The sequence below is a fragment of the Cinclus cinclus genome, chromosome 1 (genome assembly GCF_963662255.1).
Source record: "Cinclus cinclus chromosome 1, bCinCin1.1, whole genome shotgun sequence".
Taxonomy (NCBI): Eukaryota; Metazoa; Chordata; class Aves; order Passeriformes; family Cinclidae; genus Cinclus; species Cinclus cinclus.
Genome location: NC_085046.1, coordinates 26,459,651 through 26,471,692, shown reverse-complemented (window position 1 = coordinate 26,471,692; position 12,042 = coordinate 26,459,651). Strand labels below are relative to the sequence as shown.

General features: G+C 40.8%; 1 protein-coding gene across 1 annotated transcript; it reads left to right on the top strand.

Annotated features, from left to right (window-relative positions):
- The first annotated feature begins 3,247 nt into the window (after positions 1-3,247).
- Positions 3,248-7,255, top strand: NDUFA4 (NDUFA4 mitochondrial complex associated). The gene is made up of 4 exons (XM_062495242.1): positions 3,248-3,491; positions 4,116-4,204; positions 4,553-4,613; positions 7,039-7,255. The coding sequence occupies exons 1-4, from the start codon at positions 3,447-3,449 to the stop codon at positions 7,093-7,095; spliced, it is 252 nt and encodes an 83-aa protein (XP_062351226.1). The 5' UTR covers positions 3,248-3,446; the 3' UTR covers positions 7,096-7,255.
- The last annotated feature ends 4,787 nt before the right edge of the window (positions 7,256-12,042 follow it).

Here is a 12,042-nt window from a genome sequence, read left to right as displayed (position 1 = left end):
CATGACAAATTTTGCAAATTGATCAGGTACTACGCCTCTTTAAATTCATAAAAGCACAGGACAGCAAAAACTATAAATTATTGTGAAAAAAATTATACTGAGAACCATGTAAAAATTATTATGTCTTTCCTAAAAATATGTGCTCAAGACATAGTCTAGTGGAAATAATGTACCTCTGATGATCTTCCCATAGTATTGTATTGTAGAATCAGGATACTTGTAGTCTCCCATTTTTTTCACTTAGCCACATGTTGGCTATGTACAAGGAAGCAGACTTTCAATCTGAGCAGAGTTTTGCTGAGCAGCCCCACATGGTTTTTGGCTGTCTATCTACCCTTTGGTTGCTCCCTGTTTTTCCTGCAGCTGCTTAAGCAACTGGCATCTCCTGTAATCCAAGTATGGTGAAAAGTTCAACTACTCTACTAGAAGGTGAGCACTGTAACCTTCCAACTTACTCTTGGAGGTTTCACGTATTTATCTTCTATAGAAGAACACCAGCAATAGTATCCTTTTTCATAGTTTTAACATAAGTAAATTGTCCTTTCCATCTAAAAAAATGGAGAAGTACTGTCTTCATGACATAATGAGTACTGGAACAGTTAACAGACTCCTGAAGCATAGTAATTATGGTTTTTTTTTTCTGTTTATCAACTCTGAAACAAATGAAGGAGACAAGCAATAGGATTGCATTGCTCCAAAGGAAACATTATTATAACTATTTTTTTCTTGCACTACCCAATGACATCAAATGCATCTGTACAAATTACTGAACTTAGCTGACATCCAGGTTAAACTGGCTCTGGCAATCTGAAAAAAAAATGGACTTTTTAATGATATGCAAGGAATTTTTTTTCCCCCTAGAATTTATGATAAAAGAGATAATTTGAACAATGGTTGAAAATAAGCAGAAGCCAGTCTGTGTAACTAGGGAGTGAAATAGCAGATATCCATTCCTTCAATACATTTCTTCTCTGCCACTTTGTTATCTTTTACTTAGAATTTTACTTTGTTATACAGCCACAGAAACTAAGAGCATTCGTGAAAAGTTCTTTTGCTTCTAACCTATGAAAAGGACTATTTCTGTCTTAGGTTAGTAGCATGATGATATTCCCTTTACCTAATAATGAATTTTTTAAAGCCTAGGGACAAATTTACCTTTTGGGCTACCTTTTGTGAAAGAAATCACACTTCAGAGTGGCTGGTGATACTATCTAAAGATAGGCATTAGGTTCCCAATTCTGTGTAAGACAGAGAGTAATGGAGAAAAAAATAGGACAGCACTTGGACACAGTACCATACAATAAATAGCCATGTTGCTTATTTAAAATTATATAACAAGAAAAAAAATTGAATTCAAGCCATATTTAAATAATTAAAGCAACCTTGGCCAAAATATAATAGAATCATAAAATGGAACAGGTTGGAAGGGACTTCAAAGGTCATTTAGATCCGACCCCCACCAGGGGTACCTTCCACGAGACCAGGTTGCTCAAAGGCCCATCCTACCTGACCTTGAACACTTGCAGGGATGGGGCATCTACAACTTCTCTGGACAACCTGTTCCAGTGCCTCACTATCCTCCCTCTAAGTTAAGAATTTCTTCCTACCCTCTAAGTTTAGAGCCATTCCCCCAGATTCTATCCCAATATGTCCTTGTAAAAAGTCCCTCTCCTGCTTTCTTGTAGGTTTCCTTCATGTACTGAAAGGCTGCAAATGGGTCACCCCATAACTCTTCTCTATTCCAGGATGAACAACCCCAACTCTCAGCCTTTCGTCCATCCCTCTGATCACTTTTGTGGCCTCCTCCAGGCTTGCTCCAGCAAGTCCATGTCTCTCCTGTAATGGGGACCCCAGAGCTGGATGCAGTACTCCAGGTGAAGTAGACAGGGAGAATCACTTACATGCAACGTATCATTATAAACGGCTTTTGAAAATCAAAGGGCAGTCTCAATGCCATGTACGCACCCACCTTTTGCCAACCTGACCATAGCAAAAGAACTAAGTTGGAGGTTCTATGATGAATTTCATTCCCTGCATCCTTTTCAGGACAATGAAAGTCTTAACTCTCTTGCCTCACCTTTAAACCACCCCTCCAAGTTTCAACCCAGGTTGCTGAGTGTTCAGGCCTGCCCAGCGAAGGGCGCCCAGCTGAGAGGCAGACACAGGTGTGCACATACCCACCGCTGCCACACGCCTTCCCAGCCCCCCAAAGCACAGGGAGCACACAGGGAGCAGGCAGGCGCCTCTCGGCAAGGCCTGGCAGGCTCTGCCCTGTGGCTCTGACCCAGCAGCTCTTGGGTGGTGTGAGGGCAGTGCCAAGAAAGTACTGGTGGACAGCAAGCTGTCCATGAGCCAGCAGTGTTCCCATGTGGCCAAGGGGACTACCAGTATCCTGGGGAACATTAGGAAGAGCACTGCCAGCAGGTTGAGGAAGATGATCCTACCCCTCTATTCAGCCCTGGGGAGGGCAGCACCTGGAGTGCTGTGTCCAGCTCTGGGCTCTTCAGTACAACACAGGCAGCTCCTGGAACGGGTCCGACTGTGGAGGGTTGACAAGGACAATTAGGGCAATATGACTCTTAAGAGGAAAAGTTGGCAGAGCTGGGGACAAAAGGGAATGACTCAGCCTCAAAGGGGAATGACTGAAAGGGAACTTTATTGATATCTGTAAGGGATGTCAAAAGGATAGAGCCAGGCTCCCCTTGGTAGCGCCAAGCAATGGGATGTTAAGCAACGAGCAGAAACTGATGAACAGGAAATTCCACCTGAATACGAGGGAGAACTTCTTTCCCGTGCAGTTGACTGCACACTGCAACAGACTGTCCACAGAGGATGGGGAGTCTCTCACACGAAGAGATATTCCAGAACCGTCGAGATGCAATCTTGTGCCATGTGGTCTAGGATGAGCCTCCCTGGGCAGGGAGGTTGGACTAGATGACCCACTGAGGTCCCTTCCAACCCGGCCCGTTCTGTGAGGGGGGCAGCAGGCGAATGACCCCCGGGCCGGGCGGCCGCGGCTCCCCGGCCCTGCCATCGCGGGCAGCCCGGGCGCAGGCGCTGCCCGGGCGGCAGCGGGCGGGGTGGGGCGGCACCGCCCGGCTGCCCGGGGTGTCCGGGCCGGTGCCTGCTGCCGCCCGCGGCGTCCGCGCTGCCGGCGGGACCGGGCCGCGCTAACGCGGGGCCGCGCAGGCCGGGGAGCGCGGCGGGGCGGGCGCGGGGCGGTGCGGCGGGGCGGCGGCCGGCGCTGGGCGGCGGAGGGCGAGCAGGCGAACGCCGCAGCTGCTACATCCGGGCCGCGGCGGCGGCACCTGCCGCGGCGGGGGCCTCGGTGACATTGGGGGCACGGCGATTGAAGGAGCAGGCACCGCTGCGGAGCCTGCAGAGAGCGAGATCTTCGCCTGCGCTCGCCGCCACCGATCCTCCACCGCCTCCTCGGCGCCACCGCCATGGTGCTAGGCACTATTCTCACCCACGCGAAGAAGCACCCGGCCGTGAGTACCTGAGCCCGAGTACCCGGCCTCGGCCCCGCGCCCGCCCTTCTCTGCCACCGCTCGGTGCCCCCGGCCGCGCCGGTCGCCTCCTCCTGGCACATCCGTCTATTGTTATTCCTGTGTATGCCCGGCCCCTGGGCCGCCCGGAGCTGGTCGAGCAGACACGGCCAGGTCCCTTCTTTCCTCCGGTTTCTGCGGCCTTGCTTGTGCTGCCAGGCTCGAGGTGGCCCTTCCGTTCTTCTTGCCCGTCGATTTGCCCCCACGCTCCCACTCTCGTGTTTTTGGTTTGTTGTCTGAGTACAGACGGTAGGGGCTGTTTTGGCAGTGAAGGAGCGGTTGTTTGTCTCAGAAACGCGATGCAATTGAATTTCTGCTTAGGTTTTTCTATATGTAGGACTGTTTTTCTCGTACCTGCGTGTTCATAGCTGCTGTTCCCTCAGTGACCCCAGGGATGTTCTGCAAACAGGGAGCTTATGCCAAGGGTTTAGAGGGACACGCATTTATGGCTCAAAGTCTGTAAGATTGTCCTCTGGTTTGCCATAGCTGCAGTCAGAAGTGCTATGTATCAATAATACTTTGCTGTATTGTAGGATAATACTTGTTATTTTTATGTTGCTATTCCAGTTGATCCCTCTGTTTGTGATCATTGGATCTGGAGGTGTTGGTGCAGGCCTGTATCTCATGCGTTTGGCGATGTTCAACCCTGATGTCAGGTATGTATTCAGTAATACCCAGTGCCAGTCCTCTTGCTGCATATGTATATGTATGTTTATGCACATGCATAAACACTCCACTGCCTTGGTTTTTATGTTCCTGGAGGCCTTAATGTCTTGGTCCAGTATCAGCTGACATTAAGTATGTGGAGGTTTCCTTGATTTGGAGATCTCGGTTTATCATGATATTTAGAGACTGCTGACAAAGGACAATGTCTTTTTCCTGTGGAAACTTGCTTGGATGGGTGACTGCATGACCTAATAACCATAGTACATATGTGATTTTTAGTTTTTTTTATTTTGAAGATAGTGTTAGTATTCTCTCACATCTTCCATTTCTCTCAATAGCTGGGACAAGAAAAATAACCCAGAACCTTGGAACAAAATGTCTCCCAGTGACCAGTACAAGGTAAAATGAGAAATGAGGTTTTTAGAAAGTATCATATTAGAGGTGTCGCCTATTGCTTTGGTTTGTTTGATTATATGGGGAAGTAGTTGGATGAGTGATGTATTCCTTTTGTTTGTCTCTAGAACTCTGAGCAGAGATGGCTGAGTTTGAGGTTTAAAACTCTCCTAATGATGATTGATAATGGGGTGAAAAGAGTCTGTATGAAAGCAGTAGTATTTATTGCACTGTAAGGAAAAGAGGAGCTAGAAGTGAAAGGAAGAATTTACTGGCTAATAATACTCAGAAATAAACTACAGGGATAAGAACAGAACACCAAAGATCTGAACTACAGTTTCTTAAGCTCTAAGTTGTTGGCTTTACTGCAGGAAAATGTCAGTGTTTAACATAGCCATGAGTTCAGGTCTACAGTTGATTTTTTTGAGTACAAAACAATACTGTAAGTAACTGGATGCAACAGAAATGTTCTTTAGTTGATATTCAACTAAATTCATTGAACTAATGAGGAAGTGTGCAAAGATGTCTAAAACACTTGTTAGTTTATGGAAATCCTAAAATCGTAGAATCATTTATGTTGGAAAATACTTCCAAGATTACTGAGTTCAACTTTTGGCTGAACACCATGTTGTCAACTAGACCACAGCACTAAAGGGCCATGTTCAGTCATTTCCTCCACACTTCCAGAGATGGTGACTCCACCCCCACCCAGTGTTTTAATGTATGACAATGCTTCCAGTGAAAAAGGTCTTACTGATGTCCAATCTAAACCTCCCCTGATGCAGCTCGAGGTTGTGTCCTCTTGTCCTATTGGTGGTTGCCTGGGAGAAGAGGCCAACCCGTTCCTGGCTGCAGCCTCTTTTCAGGGAGTTTGTAGAGAGTCAGTCTCCCCTGAGCTTCCTGTTCTTGAGGCTGAACAACAGCTCCCTCACACTCCTCATATGACCTACTCTCTATAACTTTCACCAGCTTCATTGCCCTTCTCTGAACATAAATCATATTTTAATCATGCTCTACAGAAGTGTTGTGTTAATAGATTGTTGTCATGAATATTTTAAGATCATTCTCAAGATACCAAAAAAGAAAACCTGCTGTGTTTTCAAAGCTAGTGTCTTGTTAGGTAACATATACTACTATTCCAATCATTAAAATAAGTAGAAAAACCCCACACTTCCAAAATAAAACAGGTTGTGGTTCCCTTAAAAGGCCCAGAAGTATATTTTATTCTTTGTTTTCATTGTCAATTCTGGAATGTTGCTGGTTTTGTAAATATCTAAACTCAGCAGATCCTGCATAGTGCACAGCATAAATTCTTTTAAGGAGTGCATGACCTGTGTAGCATTCCACTTCTGCCTTAACATGTGAACACAGTCTCAGGGTTTGCCATATTTGGGTATGAGTATCATTGGGCACATTTTTTTTCCAAATCTGCCCTGTGGAAAATGAAAAGGATATGTACTCAAATTTTAAGGATAACTCTTTAGTAAAAAGTTCTTGTTTTACAAGTCTTAGCTTTTGATGAGAAGTTTTTATTATATTGTAAACTTCTCTTTGTCTTATTAACTTCCTCAGTCTTTTTCCAAAGAAGAGTTGACAACCCGAGCATTACTGTAGGAGTTGCACAGAAAGCTGTAATTTGGATGTGCTGTGGGCTGTTGTGTTTTCTTTAAGAAAGTATAAAAAAATCTAAAAATTGGGTATGACAAAAAATAATCAAACTAATAGTTAAGGTGTTTTTCAACATTTTGGGGTTTTTTTTGAGAAAAATTACTATCAGATGCTTGAGGTCAAGTCAGGCTGGGATGCCAAAATATGCAGTTAGTCTGTAAACTCATTGTCCCTCGTCACTTTTTGAGTTGTTCTGGATTGCTTGGAACAGGATCCAATTATAGTAGTATAAGCTGAGCATGTTAGCAGATCTGTTCTGACTTAATTCCTCCTTGATATCCTTTGCAGTTCTAGATGCAGCTACTTAAACCAAACCTGCCATTTGTAGCAGTGCCCTGAATATTCCTTTGTGCTGCTGTCTGTTTGCAGACACTGTACTTTGGCCACGTGGCAACCTGGCTTTTGGCTTCAATATATAGAAGCCATAAATTTTGAGCAAAAATGGATAAACTCAGCAGTACGGTAAAACGTTCCTCTGAATGGACTTCTAATTCTGGGAGTTAAGAAGAGACACTGTGGGTTTCCTCTAGTGGAAGACATGACCACTGCCTCATTTTAAATGCAGATCTTCTAATACTGGGTGTAGAATTAATATTAAAAAGTTACTACTTGTTAAAAGTTTTTTATTTATTAGTGCCCAGTTCACAAACTCAAAATATAATTTCAGTTTCCTGACATGAGTTCAATGATGCATATTTTTAGTAAATATGGAAAATGTGTAGTCAAACTTCTTAATTAATATTTTTTCCTTTCTCTTTCCTAGTTCGTCTCGATTAATATGGACTACAGTAGACTCAAAAAGGATCGTCCTGACTTCTAAAAACAGACTCATGTCCATAAGCTGCACAGAAAGGTCTTCCATAAGTCATCCGCACAAGTGTCATGCTTAATCATCCAGGAAATAATCAAATTTGCCTCACACAGCACTAGGTCGTGTTTGAAACTGTTTTGATGAGGCTTAATAAACATTTAAAACTTGATGTGTCTGCTCTTTTATTTTGCAAAATGACAATATCCTCCTTTTAACAGTTTCTGGTGTGTGGTTTGTTGGTAAGCAAAAGTCAGTTCATGTTTCCTCGACAAGAAAGCAAAGTTGTTGTGATGGCCTTTATGCTCAGTGTGTTGATCTCAGAAAAATAACTGCATACTCATGCAGTCATATTTATATGTGTGCATATATATATTTTAAATTATGTCTCAGTTTATCTACTTGTCACTTTAAGAAGTTTTGTTTGCAGAAAAGTCAATGCCAACAAGTCGTTATCCATCAGGGAGGGAGCAGATGTTGCCATATGTTGCTGGGGGGAAGGGTAAAAAAAAACAGACTGAAGCTATCAAAAAGGTTTTGTTTCTTTTCTTTCTTTTTTCTCTTCAAGTTAACCAGGTTTTTTTAATAAATAGAGAACTTTCAATATTAAAAAATTAAAATTCTACAAACATTCTCAAGAATTCCTGTGGATCACAGTTTTAAGGAAGGGAAGCACATAGCAAAAGAGGGTACAGGTTGTGGGAAATAATTAGCTATTCATGTAAGGACAAAAATACCTTTAAGAGAGGACAGAATCTTACACTTTAGTACTTGGCTGAGTCTTGCTATGGGAAGACTAAAAGAAAGTATCTTTGCAAGTCTGTAACTTATGGTAGGTTCTTTGTGCTTTACTGTGAACATCTGGCCCTTCCTTGGATAAGGGGTATTAATTCTGGACTGTCTGACAGAGCACAGCTGTTCTTGTCTTGATGCTCTCTGCTTAAAGTTAACTCCAGGAATGCAGATAACTATAGCAACTATTGCAAGTAATAAAGTCAATTCAAGCAGCAAGAACGTAGAGGAGAAAGACTGTTCTGTGGTAATTGCAAAATAATGGATATTTGCAAAGACTTTGTATTTTATATGGAAAAATCTAGGTAAAAAGATATTTATTTGGTAGCAGTTCAGATTATCCATTATGTACTGAAGTGGTGGATTCACTCACAGTTTACATTTGCCTGAAAGCCTCATGAAGTCTGAATAAGAAAATGTGTATTATGCCATGAGACATGATTACAGTGGTGGGCAAAGCCTATAGGTGTCCTTGGGCAGTGGTTCCTTTCTGGACCCAAGTAGAACATTGTCTTGCAAGACTTCAGTTTTAGAAGTATGTTGTATAAAAATGGGAAGTGTGTTACGTAACTTGATACCTGGCAGTTTGTTTGGATTTTATCTCTTGAAATACAGATTCTCTGGACATTAAGAAAGACCAATATCCCAGAAGAAAACCCGATTCTTAGGTGAGACAAGGTTATTCCTTTTGTGCACAGCTGACAAAAACGTGAGCTCATGTATTTCATAACAAAGGCCCTTCAATGCATTTTTCAAATATATTTAACAAGTGCTTAAGCTCTTTAAATCTTTAAATATAGATAGACTAGAAAACAAAAGGCAATTAATTCTACATTACTTATCTTTGCCCATTACATAGTACTTATATGCATACTTATTCCTAAAAACACACAGAACTTAAAGTCTTCTAAGTTTAATTATTATAGAAGTCATCCTGAGAGGACACTTCCTCCTTTTTCTTTTAGGGATATATATCTGTCCTATGTTAAATGTAGTGGACAATAGTTGCCATTATCTGCCAAACAAGTAATAAATACTGTAATTCTCTCTCTCTCTCTCTCTCTTTCTCTCTCTCTCTCTCTTTCTCTCTCTCTCTCTCTTTCTCTCTCTCTTTCTCTCTCTCTCTTTCTCTCTCTCTCTCTCTCTCTATATTTGCATTTATTTGCATTCTTGTAGGGTACTGTTGAAAGCAGCTTTGCAGCTTGGCAATGTTTTATCTGTATTAAAATATTCAAGGATCTTTAGAGCTGCTTCTTTAAAACCATCACCTACCTCTTTCTTCATGAAGCCAAAGTTGGTATTCCCTGAAGACAGCATGAAGAAGCCTGAAAACTGCAGTTTGGATTCTTAGGATTCTGTCTTATATTTATCTTTGGCTATTAACTTATATGAAACAAATCCCATCATTAGTCAGAAAGGTGAAATCCTTCATAAATGCTGTGGCTTACCATTTTTTTTAAGCAGATGTGTTATTTGAAAGAGGCTGATATTCTGCTCTCTTAGGTTTCAACTGAGGTGGATAAAGCCACTCAATTTCCATTTGTGGCATATTTTTTTGGAATGGTCAGTGTGGACCTGGTATTCATGTCCTTCTCATGAGCCACATACAGAAGATTCATCTGTTATTTTTGTACTAAAGCATTGTGCATGTATCAAATTTCTGTCAACAGAGTTACTCTGTGCCTCCTTCTCAGTGGTTCTGATTATGCAGCAGGGTGATTAAATCTGAAATTCATTCTGCCCATCTAGGACAGAAAGATTTACAGGTTTCTGTAGTTCTGGCACATGAACACATACTCCATACAGCATGTTGAAAATTTTTTTATTTGCCTGCAGTAAGAAAGGCTTGTGGGTATAGAATATCTAGCTGCCTCTAAGGAATTAGAAGGGTGTGCCTGATATAAAAAAAAAATTACATTTTCTGTGGGATTTATAGGCAAATATGCTCTGAGGAATACATTTAAGATCAGTTTTCAACATCTGCTTTACCTTTAAAATTGGTTTGGTGCGTGACTATTGAACGACCTTTAAAATAAAGAAATGTATGTTTAATGCTGATTCGCTTGTAACATTTTGTCAGGAAGAAAGATTGAGAAGTTATTACAGGACTTTTAGAAATGTATTTTGAATGAGATAATTGAAAAAATTAGAGATGTGCAAGTGCAGACAAAGTTATTGTTTCTGCTGACTGGCCAGCCTTATTATGGATGCAACTGGATGAGCTGCACAACCATTTCTTCAGGACAAAGTGAAGTACAACAGGTCTGTGACATCTACAGAAAAGAGGTGTTCACTAGCATCATTGCCACAGTAGGGTTTTTTTAATATTACTTAATAGAGAACTTACTCTTCAGTGCTCTCTTTTGAAATCCAAAAGTTGTTTGACTTCATGCTAATATGATCCATTCACTTTTCCTTAGAAGTGGTCTTGACATTTGGTCAAGAGAAGTTTCTGTGAAGCTCAAATCATTTCATGTCCTCTGATCTTTAAGCTTCTGAAGACTGTCTCTGGACACAGCTCTGATGGCATATTTCTCAAATGTGTGCTAATTCTGCTACTGTGCGGTTTTGAAGAAATTTGTGTGGTTTTGGTTTTTTTTTCCCCCCAATAATTTCAAAGTGCTACTATTTGTGGTTGGTAAGGCTTAACACTTTATTAGTAAGGATGACATGAGCCAGTACAGTGCAAGAAGATACATACCTCTTCCATTCTTGAGAAGCAAATCCATTTTTAGCATCCAGAGCAATGTTTATCTGAACCAGAAAAACAATTTGCAGTTTTTTGTTATTCTCCATTTTGAAAGATTCATTTAAATTAAAAAATAAGGTAATTTTTAGAATTTCTAAGCCAACATAATTCTCACAGTTACAAGGTACCTAGGTTACCTAAGAGATTAGCAGACTTCAATTTTTTCTATTTTCAGTCAGAATGAGTGATGTTTTAGGTAATATGAAATGTGAACATGAATATGCAAGTAAAGGCAAGAAAAATGTATTCAATCTTTTGATAGTTTGTTATCAACATTTACCTGACGTTGATTTGCTACTAAAATTGACAAAAGACTGGCAAGTGGAACTCCTGCAAGAGACAGAAAGTTTCTGAAGATGATCAGAAAATAGTTTATTAACACATAGCAATGCATGCATTACAAAGAAGAAAAGAAATTCTGATAATATTCATGGGTATTGTCAATGCTTTATAACAGTCACCTAAAATAATATTTCTAGGGTCATTAATTTGAATTACTTTGGACAAAATAATGCACTGCACCATTTACAGTTCATCACTATAATGTAAAGACAACTTTACAAGAGAACTGCACAAGCCATAATCCAATAGACAAATTTATAGACTTGTTTTTTTTCACATTGGAAGCAAACTAACTATGAACATGAAATGTTTTCTAATTTTAGTTTCTCGACTGCAGGCAAATGAAACAAACTGCTGAGAAGGTAATGAAAACAGATTACTTAATGGTGAAAAATCTGAGTGCCATTCTTTCTCTACCAGTGGTGCCACTGCTGGAATTTAATGGAGTGGCACCAGTGTATCTGAATGAAGATTTTGATCCCAGCTGTTTAAAAATAGGGTAGAATCTAATAAGATTTCCTCAGTACTGATAGCTTTTTTCCCCTACACTGAGAGCAGGAAGATAGCAGAACTCATTACTAACATGAAGAAAGTAGAATTTCATCCCAGTTTCAAACTTCCTGCTCTAGTTCCACTTAAACTTCATGATAGTCTCTAGGATTTTCTTATAATGTTAAGGGGATAATTTGCTTCAGATGTTCTTATCTTCATGTTGTGTCAAACAAATTTAACTTCCTAGCTTTTTTTGGAAGCTTAGGGGAGGAAATTTCAGCCCAGCAATAAAGATAATGTGCTTAAAATGACCAGGGATTCTTGAAGCTTTTTAATTTTTTTTTTTTCATGTGAAAGTAACTTCTCTCCTGCCCCTTTATAAAAGCTCAGGTAAGTTCAGAAAATATTCCAGGAGAGAAAAAAAATAAAGCAACAGAGGTGATGGAATAGACAGATGGAGCTGCATCGGGTTTTACATCAATTACAGTAAGTTCTTGGATTTAGTGCAGGAGCTTTCTTAGTTTATGTCCTTCAATTTCTGCATATATTTGGCAATGCAGAAGTTGTTTATTACACCTGCCATG